Raw genomic sequence first — 19,417 nt, forward strand, 5'->3', positions numbered from 1 at the left:
ATTATGATGCAAATGAAACTACTTCAGATACGAGCTCCTGCATCATGCATCAGTTCATTGGTTCCTTCACAAATAAGACTCTTTTACAATGCATTTAACTTACACAGTATGTGAGAACTGATTCAAATAGAATAGAGCACCAGTTTTTGTTGGATTTAAAGGGTGCTGGGAAGTGAGGGTCACCTAAATGGAGCCACAGTCTCACTCTTAGTGGCACTTTTGTTTTGGCAGTGTAACATTCACCTTGAATATCAGGTGAGCAGGGTAAACTACTGTACACTTTATTTTGTAGGTGAATGCGAAAGCCAATTTTCACATAGCAACAAACAGCCATGAAGTGAATCACCAATTTTTATCTGGAGGATTGTTGGCCAGGACAGCGGGAGAAATTCCCTTCTCTTTTTTGTGTAGTGTCATGGGATCTTTAATGTCCATATTAACAAGTAGACGAGATCTCATCCGAAGGCCTAAAAATGCAGCATCTCCCCAGCATTCTATTCGGAGTGTCAGGATAGACTGTGAGTTCAAAGTCCTGACTTGAACCCACAACCCACAAGTATTCTCAGTGGTGAGAAAACTACCAAGTGAGCCAGGCTGATACCTCATCTGGACTCATTTCATTTTGTCTACAATATGCACAGTCACTGCAATTGACAGCAATTCCTTGTGAAGGAACTTTTGAGAGATTTTGATTTAAAAAATACTAACTAATGAGATAGGGAACATCCAGTTCTATTAATTAGATTGAATCGAGTTGACAGAGAATCAAAGATTTCTTGAGTTCATCTAAATTGAGCCAATGTGTTCCTTATGTTTTTGTTTTGAACTATTAAAGTGATTTAAGCAATCCTTTTCAGGAGCCAAGATGGGCTGAGAGTACACTGGTCTACTGGAAAGCCACTCTTCTTTCGCTTGTGAAAAATCCAATAGTTTGCATGGCTCCTGTGCATGTTTTAAATGATAAGCTTAACCAGATCGGAATGAGGAAGGACCTTCTGGGTGAGGTTCTTCTGAGTGAGGTCACCATTCCCAGACTGCTTTGTGCCCACTTCAAAATTGTTTTGACTGCAAGCAGCTTTGGATTTCCTACCCTTCCCTCTCTGTGCTCCTGTGAACCAGCCCAAACCAAGAACTACCAACATTGGCGATCAATCCGAGTGACAGCCATTGAGAGCTGCACAAATTCATCTTGAAAGACTCTCCTGAGAGAGGAGACTTTCAGTCTGTTTCTCTGGATTGGAGTCAAACTAGGTTTGTGAGCAGACAAAAAGACAATGTCCTAACACACTGCGTCATCCAGTCCTATCAGTCTGACATTCCTTGCCAGTTCTAATTCCACGTGGGAATTTCACTCAAGGTTTTCAATGCTCTAGATAAGTTAAACTAAAATAGTCACAAGCAAGCAAGAGAATTCTCTCTTGCGAATGAGGAAATCCTGAACCTCACGTCACCTCTGAAATATTGTTTTCAAAATCTTTCATGTTCTCACACTCTAATGTGGTTTCACTTTCTCACGTTATGAAGTGGTTTTTGCTATCTTTGTGCCCAGCCAAGAGAGCAGACTTGGCCACAACCAACAATACAGTTCATACCTGCTCTCCCTCAATCCCTCCACTTTGCCCCCTCTCTCCCCTTTTTATTGATGTTTATTGAAATGGAATGTGTATTCTCTCCCTGGAGGGAAGCACCCCGATTGCCTATTTCTAGAGGAGCCAAGGCTTGGACATCCAGAGATTGTTTTGGGGTACTCCTGGAGTTTGAGCAGCTTAAATTCACATAGGTTGTCAATGAGGGCATTGTCAAGCATGTTTCCCGCTGCTTGTCCAGCTAGTACCAACCTTAGGGTTAACAGGAGCTGAGTGGGAAGAATCCCTGTTCCCAATGACTTGCTGAAAGATCTGCAACCCTGTTAGAACTTTGGAACAATGAACATATTTAGATAACAGGATTGCATGCTTTTGTACAGCGCATTGGATGAGTGTATCAGACTTTGAGGTTTCACTGAAACAGCAAAGCTTACCAGTTTGGTCGAGCCAGTTTCATAATGACATTGGAGGATGGCATTTGAAACAAGTAGGTTTCCCTTCCCAGAGTCTCATGCTCACTGTTAAAGCTAAATCTTTATGAATTAGATGTGCATTTAATTTCTTCCTTCCTTCTGCAATCTATTAACCCTGCAAGCCAAATCCCTAACAGGTAGGATGGTCCTAGTTGGACCAGGAGTGGGAAAGCTTTCCAGACAGTACTCTCAATGGCAAGGTATGCGGTTTTAGCTAGTTAAGACTCCAGCAGTACTACAACGCAAACTCTGGGGTCCCCAATTCTTGGCTCTTGCTAACCTGCGCCTAATACTTTCTGGAATTAGGTAAGCAGGATAATAATAATAATAATCCTTGCAATTGATATAATGCCTTATCCCTTCTTTGAGACGTCTCAGAGCACTTCACAGAACATACTGTAAAGTGAATTGACTGTATTTTGTGGGTGAAACACGGCAGCCAATTGCGCACAGCAGTGTCCCACAAACAGTCGTGGATTGAAGTGATCAAATTATTATTTTCTTTAATAAAATAATAAAAAATAATAATTAATAAAAAAACAAGGGAGAGCGTGCGCATTCCAATTCAATAAACATCTCACTGGGTTCCTAAATGCTAGCTTCGTATCACCTTCTTGACTTCTCCTTTTCTCGCCTCTTTCAGCCTCAGTGCTGTTCTGCCCTATGACCTAGATTTCTCAATACAAATATTCACCGACTTTTAGCTGCAGGGTGTAGTCCTTGGGGATACTGAATTTGATACCTCCGAATTACACGTGCCAATGCGTTAACATTTTGCCAAACCTGACCATGGTTAGAGGTAGCTACTTCAACTGGCTGTCAGAGTACAAATCCTCATCAATTCCTCCTGTAAGTTGTCTGAGGCTTCAAAGCAGGAGATTCTCATCAGGCTAGTGAATCCAAAAATGTTAAGAGATGATATCCTGCTGGTTTCAGGTTAAAAACGAACATTAACAAAAACAACAGGTAGCGTTCTGTACAAGCACTGGGAAAATTGGCTTTAGTTCAAATCAGAGCTGATCCTAATGTTATCCTAATGGGGGAGTGGGGGGTGTTGAAAATTTTAACCGAGGAGGTGTTCAAATTCATTCAGCAGCATTGGACAAGGCTGCTCCATTGTTTTTAAAAAACACATAAAATATTGATAACTACAACCACAACTGGTTCTCTTTGAGGAAATTGAAAGCATTTTTTAATTTAAAGTGCGCGAAGCATGGCAAAAAAAAGACAACTGTATCTAAGCAGAAAATACAGCACATCTGTAGCATTTGATGAGTCTAGCACCAGATTAGCTCTTTATCATTGAAGATAAATTGTGTGAAACACACTTAAGCAAAACAGATGAGATTACTATTTAACGCAAAAGCCATTCTTTTTATGTGCAAGTCCAACGGTGATTGTGATCAGGCTTGGCACGTCTTCCCGACGTGAAAGGCACTATAGAAATGAAAGTTTGTTGTTTGTTGTATTTACCTAAACAAGATACAATAATAAGGCACTATAGAGCGAAATGTAATGTCAGTGGCTACTTCTGGTGATTTCAATTTTAATGATCGATTTTTTTTGACTGCTGTGTTGTAAAGATCTATAATCTCTACTACCTTCAAAACATCCGTTTAACAACAAGAGTAAAGATCTGAAATTATACTGAGAAAACTTGCCTTTTTTATATGTAAAACCCAGCAACAGGATACATCTTGGTTGTTACTATTGTTTCTGAGAAACCAGCTTCATTGATCTGCTCCCTGAATAAAATGATTTACATTGAACACCATCCAGCTTGCTATGTACATCTGTCTCACACGTGCCCCACAGGAAACTAAATCTTCCTACTTTTAAACTCATTTTAGTTTCTTTTTTGTTTAAAAAGTACATCTCAGAGTATATGCCCACTGGTCCCTCTCAAATTAGACTTCACAGGCTATGCAGCTTTCCCCACTGTAAAGAAAAATTTTAGGACCTGATTTTGTGAACTTACTTGTATGCATTTTTTTAAAAAAATTATAGAAAGACTGATCCTCTACTTTCCCAATGTAACTTTGAGGTAGTGGCTGGCCCCAGGTGGCCTCTCCTGATAGCTCACCTAACCTTTGGTTTTCATTGGATCGAGAACCTTGTGCTTCCGCTCCATGGTATAATGTTTGTATATCAATGCTCTACCATCAGGAGAGGGTGGATTTTGTGGAGTCCTGTAGCTTAGTGGTTAGAGCACTCATCTCGCAAGCAAGAGGACCCGGGTTCAATTCCAGAACGAAAGGTTAGGCAGGCTTCCTTACTCCACATGTCTCTGTTTATCTAGCAGTAAGTGGGAACCTGGATGTTAAGTCGATTGGTGGATCGCTTTTCCAGGGGTAATAAAAAAAATCAATGTTTGTGGGACACTGCTGTGCGCAATTGGCTGCGACATTTCATCCACAAAATATACAGTCAATTCACTTTACAGTATATTCTGTGAAGCGCTTTGAGACATCTCAAAGACATGATAAAGCCCCATATCAAATACAAGGATTATTATTATTTTCAAGTAGGAATTTCTCAATTAAATTCTGAACAAAGACAAGGTGTATGTTTTTTAATGTGTATTTTTGCTTTGAAAGCCACTGAGATTTCACGAAGGATCAAACAGACTCCACACAACAATTATATCATGTCTCATCCGAGATTCATGCCAGCACTTTGTATGGCTGTTGCGGTGTGCTTAGTAAAGATCTTTTCAAATTCAATGGCTTTTCGAAATGATTGTAACATTTGTAATCATTGAACCATTTAATGTTCTATTCGGTTTTCCCCCTTGAGCTCACCAAGAAATATCCAATGACATAATGAATAACCTTTCCACACAATAACATACCAGTTTCTTGGAGAACTAGCTACCTTTTGTTTAAAGCAAAATCTTGATTTTAATTCTGCAGTTCCCACAATGTCACTTACTAGGTAACAAGTCTCCTAATTATTGGAGATAACAGACTAAGATCAATCAGAGGTGTGTTACAAAAGCAGCCGTCTGACTGGTTGCCCCACTCTTAACTGGTCATTCTGGATTTTTAATGCCCTAGAAGGTACATGGGAGTGATATTTTCCCTGTTGAAAGTAACCTAGTATTCAGCGAAAACCCTTGTGGTGTGGCTCTACTTTATTAATACTGTAAAATACTTATATTTAATATCAAACTCTTCAAGGTGAAATGTTTCAAAGCATTTCATAGTGTTTCACTTTAAACTGTAGTGACCTTATATTTTGCATGCATTTTATTTCCTAACTGTGGGGTTGTTGATCAGAACACTGCCATATAGTGCCATAGGATCCTCGGATCAGACCTACATCCTGAGACCTCAGTTTAATGTCTCCTCTGAAGGAAGGCTCTTCCAAGAATTCAGCTCTCACCCAGCAATGTGTTGGGAGTGGCAGCCTAGACTGTGAGCTTACAGAGTTAAATTGAACCTACTTGCTGTTTTCTACTGAAATAAAACCCAAATCAATCTATAAATATTACACTAAATACTGAACGTCTGTCAGTGAATTGCAGACTATAATCTGATCTCAGAGCTTGGCTGATGAAAATGTAATGCAGACTGTGTGAGGCCTTTGATTGCAATCTTGTAATGAAATCCAGTATCCTTGGTTTATTTGGTCCTTTTTGATGACACAAGCACAATAAATTATCATATGAATAACTTCAGTGCCAATCGGAAAAAACACACAAAGTTAAGAACTTTATTTATATCAGAGGTTATTTTCACCGATTCTGAAAATGCATTGTTTTTTCACGGTATATTTTTCATCTTTTGCCATCCAACACAATTTCCTAAAAGATCTCCAGTTTGGCTCTGTGTAACAGCTTGAGCTGCATGTAAGTTATGTGTTGCTGTTGCAACTCACCTTGCCACCCTGAATATTCAAGGCGTTTAATATATGATAATGTTTAATATAAAATAATGACATTACAACTGGGATATTAAATGGTCTCACAGCAAATTGGGTTAAGGTACTAGTTCTGAGCATGAAAACTAAATATGTGGACTGCTTCAATTCTGGGGAGTTTTGGGCTGTTGACTTACACAGGTTGGGAACTGAAGAGGGAGAGAGAGAGACTGCACACAGTAGCTGCATGACTGATTGGAATTTATCCTTATGACTGAATCTGAATTTATGTTCAAGCTAAATTGTCTTTTTAAAAATAACACAAGGGGAATTTCCACTGGGAATTTCCACCGAGTCCTTTATCTCTTGCAACCCATATTAATGAACCGCAGCTTTTACAATAATGTCAACACAACAGTTAATCTTCTGGTGTAAACACCACCCTGGATCCATGACTTATAGTACATTGCCATTCAACACTGCCACAGCCAGCTTCTACTGGCATAAAACAGACCAAAAGTTAAATAAACTAAACCATTCCTCAGATTAAAAATGTACATTATGAAAATGTAAATCAGGAAGTGATTGTAATTTAATATTTAAGTTCAGACACCTGGTGTAAACCACTTGATTTTTGCTCTCACACTTCACAAAACTACAGATACAGGTCCCAAGATACATATTTTGGGTCCATATCTTTCTGATCATCTAAAATCTCTTCAACGAGATCACTATGCTGTAAAAAGAATCCATTAATGCCTACTTAGAAATTATATATCACGTATCAAATGTTAGCACTTAAACAAATTGGGGTAGAATTTTCTTTAATAATGATAAATAATTCATAAGTAGAGTTCACAAATTCCATTTGGAAAAGTGTGCCAAACCTTTTTTTTAAAACAATAGCAGTAAAATAGTTTACAACTCACATAAAATATGATGTTGTGAGTTCTGCTGGATCGAAACCCGACACTAAAATGTGCCACAAAATGTTCCATTGGGGAAAGCAATATTGAGATAATTTTCCCAAGCCATAAAATGAAAAGAACTTTTATTACATTGAAGAATAGGTGGTCGAGATCTCAGTTTGACATCTCATCCAAAAAAAGCACCTCCAGCAATGCATTGCTCCTCCAGCCCAATGCAACTATGTTTACTGCATTGATGGAAGTAAAATTGGGCCTACACATTAAATCTTGATTTTATTTGTCACATGAATAACATTTCCTGCTTCCGTAGCTTCTCCGCACAACTCGGCTATCCAAACCCAATTCTCAATCCCCTCCAATGTCAAAAAAGCCCTCATTGTGGTACAGTGATCCATTTGGGGGGCTGGAGGTTACAAGCCTCTCATCCAATACCCGATTTTGTTGGCAGCTTGATGACTGCCAAGTTGCCTGAGTTTAGTTAAGGCCATTTTGACAATCAGTCAGACTCCAGAAAACCCATTCTAACCTACATATTTTCATCAATGATAGTCCCATCGGATAAATTCCAGCTGTAGATTAAACACCCACACGTATGACTAACTAAACACCTTACGTTTCCCATTGCCTCAAACCTTCTGTACCTCAACAAAGGTATACTGTATAGTAAATAAGTTATTAATATGCAAGGATGGTGGAAGGATATATTGGCAGCTCTTCAGGACATGAACCTGAAGCTTATATCTCCTGGTAGCATTGCTGCTAGAATAATTTATCTACTTATGGCTTTTCCTGCTTTCTACTTATAGATGAACTTGCTATCATGGATGATGTTTTTTTTTAAGTGTTTTTTCAAGGATGCATTTATCAATTTCAGACAGATGTTGCAGATTATGTGGCATAACAGTGATTCAAAACAAAAAGAAATTACATGCAACATGACCCAATTTCAAAGTTATTTGTTTCACTTACACCAGTGTTTAAACGCTTTCTTTATTCCAAGACAATTTCAGATCAATCTTGATTTTACTGCACTGTAATCCTTATTCTGAGCTGACATCAACAATCCGCTCCCCACCCCCAATGTACCGGAGTATGAGCCATCGCCAGATGTTTCCTATTAACTTTATCCAGCACATGCATAAAAGGTCTACACCCAAGACTAATACCTCGCTACTTGACCAAAGTATGTGTACTTTTCCCTTGCTCTGACCTTTCCATGATAATATGCTTTAGAAATTAATCCTCTTGTGGATAGCTCAATGGATCTCTGCAATAGTACAAGAAGTCTCTTTGCCACTGCTATTGAGGAAACAAATCATTCTGCCATAGCTGCAGAAACTCGTTCTAAGATAGTACTTCAGGTTCATATTTCGTCGTGTTCTGTTAGTTAGCACAATTTCACAAACCAACATTAGGAAGCAATCCCAAGACAATTCTACATTATGCGGAAAGGGTCCACATTTATTTGCATTTACATTTCGGGCATTTTCCCTTTTCAGCCCCAACCCACCATTTTCAGCAGCTTCCCCAGGGACAGTGCCAGTGCAATATTTTCTGTGGAACTGGTCATAATCTCATGGAGATAAATAACCATTCAGCCAAATTGTTTCCACTCAAACCTATATATTCTGTTCTGCTGGCTTCTTCTAATGCTCTTTGAATCCCTCTATTTATCCATTCCCCACCTTATTGAGCATATTGTATGTTTTTGTTGCAAAATTTGATTTAGCTCTTTTGTACAAAAAATATTTATAATGTAGCCTACATTTTCAAAACAATCACTTTCCTGGGAAGAGAAATGTGCAACATTGACTATTCCTTTTGAACATAAACTAGAACCTTACTTAAGATTAATATATATCCTTTGGTGATGGTTAAAGAGCATTAGGAAACCCAGGTACAACATTCCCTTGAGAATCCATCCCTGTACATCTTGGACTTTGCAGGGAACAGAAGCTTGTATACGTGTGTGATGAATCTTACCTGTAAGGACGAACACACTATCAAAGCTCTTCTCCAATTTGCTCAGAAGGACAGAAAGAAAGCAGTCAGAGGAAAGCCCTCCAATGTCTTGTGTGCATTGGTCATACACCATCACTTCCTGCTTGCTATCAATCTCGATCTGTAATGCCAATGAAGGTGAAATGATCAATACAATGCAATGCCCACAATAAAGCCAATGCAATTTTAACTTAACACGTAAAACAAATGCATTTCACTTTATAAATTAAAAACTATCACTGCTGTAAAAACTTGGAAGGAATGCCACATAAATATACAGTCAATTCACTTTACAGTATATTCTGTGAAGCGCTTCAAGATGTCTCGAAGACGTGATAAAGCGCTATATTAAATGCAAGGATCATTCTGCTTCACTGATACATCTCTGTCTGATCCCACAACCAGGAGTTACAGTTTCTTCTTGTAGATAATTACATAGATAAACAGTAGGAGCTACAATTACCACAAAGCAAGGTCGAGGCAATGTCAGTTCCCCTAAATTCTGATTAATAAAAGGCTCTAACATGGTGAGCATATCAGATCAGAACAGAGCAATCCTACACCTCTGAGTTAAACAATTTTATTTTGCCAGCCATAGAAATGATTTTGCAAGCCACTTATATGGTGGGTAGAAATTGACAAAATATGTGCTGCTGACGGTTTTGTATAATTTGTCTCAGTTTGTGCTCCCTTGGTTTCCAATCTACTGAGTGTTCCAGAAACATTATTAGGTTCGTCATGATTTCCCCTCATCACCTGCAGCAATGTTCCTAGTGTTAAAGGAAATCTATTCAGGAAATTTAAATAAGAACTTGGCACTTTTGGGGAGGGACAAAACCATTTCAACTAGGCAGTTTGTTGTAATGGGGCTAACCTTGACAAATGGTGTTCCAGGATTCACTGGATTGCAAGCACATGTTTATTATAAATGAAGTCTGCCTGATCAACGGCTACATGTTATAAACCTTCATAGCGTTTCTCAGACAGGAACTGAAACCACAGGAATAAAAATTGTTTCTTATGAAAACAGAAGGCTCATCATAATCAAGCCAGTTAAATTGAAAGTTGCCGTATGCCATTTGCTTGTAGTTTCATTTGGCTGTGCTCCTTGTGCTAGTGTTACACAGGCTATTTAAGCAAACTGCTAAAATCAGAAGGGTGCATTTAAATACAAAGGGGGATTTTTCAATTGAAGCATTCTGCACCATACCAAAGCTGTGAAATGTTAATTTAACACTGGATGAGTAATTTTTGCAATGATTCAAATGTGTTGCATTAACCTCCATCCATCCCTCCACTCTAGACTTGCCTGTGAGCCCAGCAAAGAAATAGGTTGACTTATTGCACCTTTTATGACCTCAAACCAAATCATTTGAGAATTCATCCCACTTATCACACAATATCTATTTACTTGTGAAAAAAAACTTACTAGGGCTTGGTATTTGAATGATATGATATTTCTGTCATGACGGATACATGATCCCCTCACAACAAAGCAAAAAACACACCAGAGGTTGTGTATAATAGTGCAATATCTTTCCCCCCTCTGCCAATTTGAGCTCTTGCAGGAACTAACACACAAACTGTGAACACCATTGTGTTGAGTCGATTCTCTACTTCGCCTTGGAGCCAGAAAACAGAGCTACAAAATAAATGTTGGAATGATTTATAAACCTAGCGTTTATAGCGGGGCCATAGTCATGTGCAGAAAAATGTAAAGTTATTATTTAATAAAGAAAGTTTAAAACAACATGATTCCGGGCCTGAAAGCCGCATTTCTCTGGTGAGGAATAAACGTGACAAGTGAATGATCTTTAAGCTTATTGTTTTAGAACAGTTCTGGGTTCCCTTACTGGTCTGGTCACTTCCAAATACTCAACAAAATAACTTACATCCGACTTACAACTGACAAAGGCATTAAGTGCTCAAATGGTTAAAACCCAACAGAAGCATAGGCAGAGAGTTTACTAAATAAAATAGATCTAATGTTAGCTATAAGACTGTGGAGTTGTTTCCTGGGTAGTCCAGTTTTTTGGGACTGAGTAAATTATCTAAAGCGGGAAGGAGGGAGGCGGAAGCAAATAATATTCACGGGAAAGAGACATTTCGGCCCCCTAATTAGGACAAGGCCGCCCCATGGCAGTATTCAATTTGTTTTTTTAAAAGGAGAATGTATTATCCTATATATTTTCCCCTAGTTTCTCATCTTTGGTGTCTCTGGAGATTGTCTGCTGGACCTCTGCTTATGTCACTTGAGCCAACTGCTCGGAGGGATGGAATATCAGGCCAGCAACAACTCTTTACACAGAGGGTGATTGGAATGTGGGATTTTCTGCCACAAACCATTGATGAACCAAAGTCCCTCAATTATATTAAAAAGGTTACAGATGCTTTTTTAAAAAAACAATAGTCTTTTTAGCTTAAAGAACCAAATGCGTCCATCTGAAATCACACCTCAAATTGCTTTGCATGTAGTGTGTAGTAAGCAATGAAAATGTATTCATAATTGTGAATTAAATTGACAGAGAAACATCACAAATTGATTTACAGAAAGAATATCTCATGGGCCTTTAATATGTTTTGATTCATATTTGAGCTACTTCATTTTGTGCATAAAATATAATTAGTTATAAAACAAAGCAATATTAAGAGGGAGTAAGAAGGAGGGTGGGAACAGCCTTGGTGGCTCATGTGGAGAGAAAAAAAACACACCAGCACAGAAGTGAAGGCCTGTTTCTGTGCTATAACATTGTATGATTCTTGTTCCAAATTTCCAGATTTTCCTCCACCCAAATCGTTGGGGAGGCTCCTGGCCAAAACACTAGACCTCCCAACAGCAGCATCTTTCAGCAGTTGGGGGGGTGGGGGATGAACGCCAAATTTGCATTGCTCTGGTGCAATTGCCAGGTTTATATTATTTGACAGAAATATGAGCTTAATTGGCTAGGATGCTGTCAGGGACAAAATCAAAATGACCCCACCACCTTTCTCCAAAGTATATGCTTTTTTTGGAAAGTTCAATAATTGCAACAGCCTTTCACTAGCAAACACCTGTTTGCTCCACAAGTTCTAATAAACTGTCACAACAGCAGTCTACACAAGATTTCAACAAAGGTGAAAGGAGCTGCTTCAATAACCTGTGGATCAAGTGCACTATGTTCATCAGTGCTGGGGTCCAATAATCGGAAGCAACAACAATAACTTGCATTTAGATAGCACCCTTCATTCAAAACTCTGGAACTCCCTTCCTCATTCCCTTCGCTCGCCCCTTCTCTTCCTACTTTCAGGTCTCTGCTGAAGACCTTTCTTTTCGACCGCGCCTTTGGTCACCCTCCCACTGGCTCGGCCCAAGGATCCATTACTGTGAAGCGCTCTGAGACTCCGTCCGGCGTGGAGGGCGCTATATAAATCCAAGTTGTTGTTGTTGTTCACACCTCAAATGTATACTTTGGGTTAGGAAGGGGAACAAAAATCGGGCAGACGCCCACTCTTAATCACTATCCAAAGCCTCCTAATAGTGCATTTGTACAGATGGCAGGTGAGGACCGAATCGGACTTTACTGAAACACGCCATCAATCCTCATGTCAAGCTCACATGTGAATAATGCAATGGCCACTTGGGCAAGGTGCTGAGTCAGTACCAAAGTGGAAAGTAATGTGATACCTCCAGGAGAGATTTAAAAAAGGGGGGTTGGGGGGTGTGGGGTGGGAAGGAGGTAATGAACACACTATACCACACAACAATCCTAGGCATAAATTACACTGAGAGGCAAACGTCATTCAGATTTGCAGCTGCAGATGCCTGTGGTCACCAATTGTATTGCATAGACTTTCTGGAGTCTGGACCATGGTTATAAGGCTGCAATTACCATTCTGACAGATTTCTATTCCACAAAAGCACTGACCAAAACACCAACCAAAGCAATGGATGAGATCCCAAACCTTTTTATTAGGATCCAAGATGCAACATCTTAAGATCACTGCCAAAAAAGCCCCACAGCGTTGATGCTAGACTTACAGTCAAAGACTATAAAGTAATCACAGTGTAGAAGGCAAGAGCCCACATGGCTTTAACATTGCTGGTATAATAACTTTGACCCCATTAGCTAAGATAAATCACTGGATACAAAAGTACCATAACTCACTTATCGCATTGTTTAAGCGGTGAATACGAAGGGCAGCTTAACACTGCAATACAATGCAGCTCAAATCTGGGGTAGAATGGAGCTGTAGATTGTAGATCAGTTTGGTTCCTCATACAGCTAGTGAATTCTTTACCTTAACCTTACAGTTCTGGGGAACACTCATCAAAGGCTAGGCACTTCTCAATAGAGAGAAAGGATAGGACATTTTTTGGAGGAGGCCACAATCATTATTTTTGTTTTGCCTCTCCTAATAACTGGCTAAATACAGTAGCAAGATTGGCAAAAATGTGAGAGCGCAGTCTGTTCTCTCACCAGTAAAGGTCCATTGCAAGAAGCAGCAGCATGCTGGGTACCTCAATTCGATTAGAGGTGACCTTTCTAATCTGCTAACCTGGTTCAGAACCCAGCGGCTCCTCTCAGGTAAACAGGGTGAACTCGTCCCAGAGAGAAATACCTTGTAAACCAGGTAGCTTCAGAATAGACATTGGCACACCCTGGCAACCAAAGTCCTAGCAGATGGAGCGGTTTTCACTGGGTAAGTTCAATGCTACATAATCATGTATTTATCCAAGGGTTGGGAGAAAAGACATTGGGTATTCCTGATATCATTGGAGTAACGACTTGGAGAAGATGATATGAGAAGTGAAAATGTTTTCCAGTAACAATAAACACTGCTTAAACCCTCCCAAAATACACAAGTTAAATTCCACACACTTAACTGGATCCCTCTACCATGTCAGTGTAAACCCTACTGATGTTTCAGATATAATTTTCTTGCTCTTTTTTAATCCCCCAAAACAGTTTGTTAGTTTGCAAAGAGCTTAGATCAAAGAGGTTGCTCAGCTTGGTCAGACAAAAATCTCAGTTCCTTCCCCCAGATGATAATGCTTCACAAATCCATCATTCTCTAGCTTTCTCACTCACACACACTCACTCAACACTTGTACACCAACGCATAGGGATGGTGTGCCAGAAAGCTTCATGCACTGTGTCAATATGCTTATAATAGAAAATTCCATTAACTGTGCACATGAAAGTGCACCAACCGTACCAGCACAAAGACAGTTATCTGTATGAACATTAACTTGTTACTAAAATAGGAAAATAAAAACTTCTGTCCTCCCCCCACTACATTTTCCCATTTGTATTGACGTTTTTGCACCCTTTCAGCTCGACTTCGATGGCAAGTTTGTTATTGGTAGTACATGGTAATCAAGCAGCCAAACTATAATGAGAATATTACTGGGTATTTCCCCTTTGAAAGAATTACAATATGACAAATATTCAGTTACTCTCAGACAGAGATGGAGTCACTTCTCAAATAGATTTCAAAATCGAACCCCAATTTTAATGAACTAAGAAGAAGCCAGTCTTAAGGCAAGTAGCCTTTTGCTTCTAACCTTTTGCTTTGCAGCGTGCTGGATGAGTTCTGTGATTTGTACTTTATCTTGCTGAAGTCTTCTTTTCATGAGCTTTGAGCAATTAATATTCATAGCGTCCAAGATGTGTGAAGCATTGTACTCAACAAAAGAACGAGTGTCAATAAGCAGCACTCTCTCTGTGCCACTTTCCAGCAATCCCACCAGCTTCACGGCAGCTATCATTTGAGTTCTGGCCTTCATACCTGCCATGGTGACACAGCCAGGCCCCCAAGATGATGGGATGTTTATAGGAAAAGAATCAGCCACTTCATTACAGCATAAGTTATGTCATGTAGATTGGGATTGACAGATGAGAGCAAAAACAAAATCCATTTCAACACCGTATAAAGCCGTCAATGTTTATCACTATCGATGTCGTGTCACAAGCTTCACTGTGGATTCACTGGTCACTGCTTCGAGACACCATCTTCCACTGAAGACGAAAGACACGGCAGCGTTTCCTCACATCATTTTTCAGCTCAGTCTTCTAGACGTTACATCCGAACTGGGAAACCTGCAAGCAAATTGTTAAAAACACTGTGTTTAGAAAGAGCAGTCTTAGAATAAGAAAATTAAAGCACTGAGTTCAGTCTTAGGTATCTTACTTTAGGAAAGATGTTAAGACCTTGGAGGGGGTGTAGAGGAGATTTACGAGAATGATGAAGGGCTTTAACTATGAGGAGAAATTGTGGAGAAGTTCGGTCTATTTTTACTGGAGTAAAGAAGATTGAGAGGGGATCTGTACATTATCATGAGGGGTTTTGACAGGGTAAATAAGGAAAATATGTTTCTACTGATAGGGGAGTCAGTGACTAAAGGACATAGATACAAGTTAGTCACAAGAAGACCAGAAGGAGGGTTGAAGAGAAATGTTTTCACACAGAGAATTGTTGGGTTGTGGAATGCCTTGCTAAATAAGACAGGGGCAGAACCCATTATGAGTTTCAAGAAGGAAGTATACAGATATGAAAAATAAAGGCTTGAAGAGGTAGGACCATAGGGTTAATGAATGAATGAATTAATTAATTAATGAATTAATGAATCAATGAATCAATGAATCAATGAATCAATGAATGAATTAATGAATTAATTAATTAATGAATGAATTAATTAATTAATTAATGAATGAATAACTTGCTCTGAGCACTGATGCTGACTTGATGGCCCAAATGAAATCCCTCATGATTTTGCATACATGTCAGGTCCCCTCTCAACCTCTCTGTTTCCACGCACTCTCATTTGAATGGTTCTCACAATGTCATCTTTGCCCTAAACTGGCTGGATCTTGATTCTCATCTTACATGACGTTATTCATTATACAATTGCACTGAATAAAACCTTTGGCACCTAAGGGCCTTGTAATGAGGATCAGTGGGTAATAGAGGGCACAGGTTCAGATAAAGATTTAATCTCATACGAATACCAGCTGTAAAGTACAATACACATTTAAACACAAACACGCGGCTACTTTTGGGAATCTTGGAACTTGTATTCTGCAGTCATGATTGCTAAAACCATGGGATCAACATCTTACAAGTGTGAAATAGAAACTGTGAGCCACAGCATGATGTGCCAAAATAACACAGCACTCATTCATAGCACACAATGTTCCAGGCTTCAAGGTTCTTCCATATCAGTGGCACACTGAAACCTAAAAGAGGATCCCAGATAAGCGAGGAGAAAAAATGCCTATCTGCCAGGGATACCAACCCTGATTATTACCCATTGACTTCCTTGTGGGAAATTAGCTATCTTTGGACCTGGGGTGAGGGCAATCTCAAGTGTACATGTAATAATTGAGTATGCCATTAGTTAACTTTGGGCATGTTAACCTGGCTGCAATACCCTTCATGGGTGAGAACAGCTTGGGTGAACCCTCACCATTTTAGGCTCAGAAATGAAGAAAGACTACCTAGACAGTGCTGCCAGAACACAAACAATTTGCTTCTTTTTTGCTCAATACCATGTCTTCCTGGTTGTAATTAATGGTCAACTACAAGTAAGCATGACTGCATTTTTCTGACACCAGCGAGCAGCGGAACCCTCAATAATAGATTACATTTTGGATTTTAGGAACTATGGGCAATAATTAGAAATATACTATAGATATAGCAAGGAAAACAGGCAAGGATGAATGATACAGTCTCAAATAATCTCAATTGCCTAACTATCTTATCGGGTAAATTAAAACAGTGGGCTTAACAATCAGCAGACATATTTATGACAACAATGGTTTGCATTTATATAGCATTCTTCCTGCAGGATAATATCTCAGAGAACTTTGCAAAGATGGGATCAGGCACCGATCAAGGGAGAAGGGGTGGAATAGTGTGAATGAGTAACTGATTTTAACATGCCCAAAGTTATCTAATGGCATACTCAATTATTACATGTACACTTTTAAGAGGTACAGATAGCAGTTCAATCAATATCTGGAGGAGAAAGACCAGATTAGCTTTTCAGTGGGATTTTCCAGCAATTCTGTCATGTCAGATGTTGATTATGATTTTTGATTTACTGTAAAGTTACAGAATTTTCTCATTTTATATCTACACCTGCAAACCTCATACTGGTAGCACCTAAGGTCAAAATTAATCACCATCACTACTGTGTTGGAGGTGGAAATCGTGGAACCAAATCCTGCAGGGGGTGGGGTGTAAAGTATCAGGCAAGTTTCTCATAAGCTACCAATCTCACTATTACTGCTATCCTGGAACAATGACTACTTTATCTTCAACTGTTGAACCATCAGGAAGTACAGGTCTAAAAGAACAATTGGTTTCTAAGCAACGGCATATTTTCCTTCAATAAATATAGCTTGTCCTGAACATTACCATTTCTTCATAGTATAACTGCCGATTGTTCCAAGTTGAAAACGAATTTAGTTGACTTTGCAACTCAATTCTACTCAGCTGTGGCAGTATAGATACAGTAGTTGTCTTCTTTATGATGCTGAAATACAATTTAAATTTTATCACATTACTTAATACAGGTTGCCCAAGGGATTTTCTGGCTGAAATGCAAATATTTTTATTAATGAACAACATGATCCCCTTTTGCCAGACTACTTGTATAATATAATAATATAATATGATATATCCAGAGTAAAGATTTTTTTAATATAATCCACAAAGACCTAATTCCTGTTTCCTCAGTATAGCATTTGCACTTCAATAAAACTTCTACAGGTGACAAAAGGGGAGAAAAGAGAAAAACAAATTTGACTTGCTAAAGGAGATTGGATTGATATGTTTTACATCCTTAACTCAGAATGATTAACCAAAGCATGTTAACGTTGATACAATTTCCAATCTGAGGAGAAAAACAAATTTCATCTTGTATGAAATTTAAGCACTTTCTGAGACATCCACCAGACGTGAAAGGTGCTATACAAATGCAAAGAAAATGTAGAAAAATAAATCTATGGAGCTGAGTTCCTAGTGTGCTTGGTTCCAAATTGATTTGTAACGTGTGTACAAGTTCTGACAGATCTCATAATTCCCTTGCCGTTCACTCTTTGATAATCCACTATTTGTTTGCTATATTTAGAATATTTTTATTATCTTCATTGATGCATGTAAAGAACTGTATATTGCATCCACAAGAGTAAATGTTGTCAGAGTAATGAAGAACAATGAGTGGAGAATAGGTAAGCGCATCATTGACTTACTTCTGGGACTTGGGTTGTTATCCAGTTCATATTTGATGGAATGAAAGTCTCCTTTCTTTCTCACTGCCACTTTCACACTGCAAAATGATTCAGGGCAGTTCAATATAATTCCGAATGGCCATTATCTCAGCACGAAATTGCCTTCAATTCAGTGCAAGTTATCAATCTCACTAAGAAAGGCTACAACAACAAGTTGCATTTATATCACATCCTTCACGTAGGACAACATCTCGGAGCACTTTACAAGGATGGGGTTAGATGTCGGGTAACGGAGAGCAGAGGAAGACAGCCATAGACTATAAAGATATGGGGAATGGAAGATATTCACTTTGTCCCTTGCTTTGTCCCTATTCCTTTACTGTTGTAGGATTTTTTCTACTAAATTTTAAGTGGTTAAATGGATTACTTTCATACTATTTGAATATTCTTTATCAAACTCATTGACAGGAATGATATCATGTTAAATTATGTAGCATTGTTTATTTGTATTTATTTAACGCTTCCTCCCAGAGAGGTGTTTTTTCTTCCTCTTCAATTAGGTACAGTGAAAATATAATTAGACTAGCTCATATTTATTCCCACACCAATCATCTTAATTCTTCTCTTAACCCCCTCCCCCCATACAAACATGATTGACAACTTCTAAACACAATTCAAACCAGGCTTGCAAAAACCCATTTGCCAGATGCAAAGATCATTAGTTCTTGGGAAACTAGTGGGATAACAGTTGCTGCTCACTAATGCCATAATTACAATGAGAAATGCCATCATAACCATAGAATAAAACATTCAATGGCATTCATGACTCCATGGAGTGGAATTGGTCAAAGTCTCAGGACAGTTCCCCCTACTCATCTTCAATAACAAATTGTGGCAATAAGCTATTGGGAAAGGACAGAAATTTAAAAGAAATGTGTGAAGCAAACATTGAATCGTAGCACACTCGCACTGAGTTTTTATTGAGGGTAGGAATGTTCAATATCTTTATCTGGACTCTGACAATTTGATGAACTTGGCAAATGCTATTTTCAATAATTATCTCAAAATGCATATGAGGCAAAGGTTAAAGCTGTTGTGTGTTGCCTTCAAAAACAGCCTGTCAATAGTTGCTTTTACTTTATTCCTTAGTTAAACTCAAGTAACCTTTTGTCCTCTTAATTACTCAAACTGAAAAACAAAAACTCCTTTTATATTCTTAAGGGTACAAAAGTCACTTTCCATTTATCATAGTTACTGCATTTAGCACAAGTGAACAGTTTGGTGGAATTTTTCTGGTTTTACACAAAATTGATTGTGATGAATCTAATTATCGCCTAACAGGGTGACCAAAA

General features: G+C 38.7%; 1 protein-coding gene across 1 annotated transcript in view; it reads right to left on the minus strand.

Moving 5' to 3' along the window:
• The window catches only part of dusp16 (dual specificity phosphatase 16), a 39,920-nt gene that overhangs the window by 10,052 nt on the left and 10,451 nt on the right, over positions 1-19,417 (minus strand). The window contains exons 2-3 of the mRNA XM_042335363.1: positions 14,396-14,930; positions 8,833-8,971 (exon numbers count right to left, since the gene is read on the minus strand). Of these exons, the coding sequence (XP_042191297.1) occupies positions 8,833-8,971; positions 14,396-14,626 (370 nt within the window). The 5' untranslated portion in view covers positions 14,627-14,930. The remainder of the gene's footprint in view (positions 1-8,832; positions 8,972-14,395; positions 14,931-19,417) is intronic.

The sequence above is a fragment of the Callorhinchus milii genome, unplaced genomic scaffold (genome assembly GCF_018977255.1).
Source record: "Callorhinchus milii isolate IMCB2004 unplaced genomic scaffold, IMCB_Cmil_1.0 Scaffold5, whole genome shotgun sequence".
Classification (NCBI taxonomy): Eukaryota; Metazoa; Chordata; class Chondrichthyes; order Chimaeriformes; family Callorhinchidae; genus Callorhinchus; species Callorhinchus milii.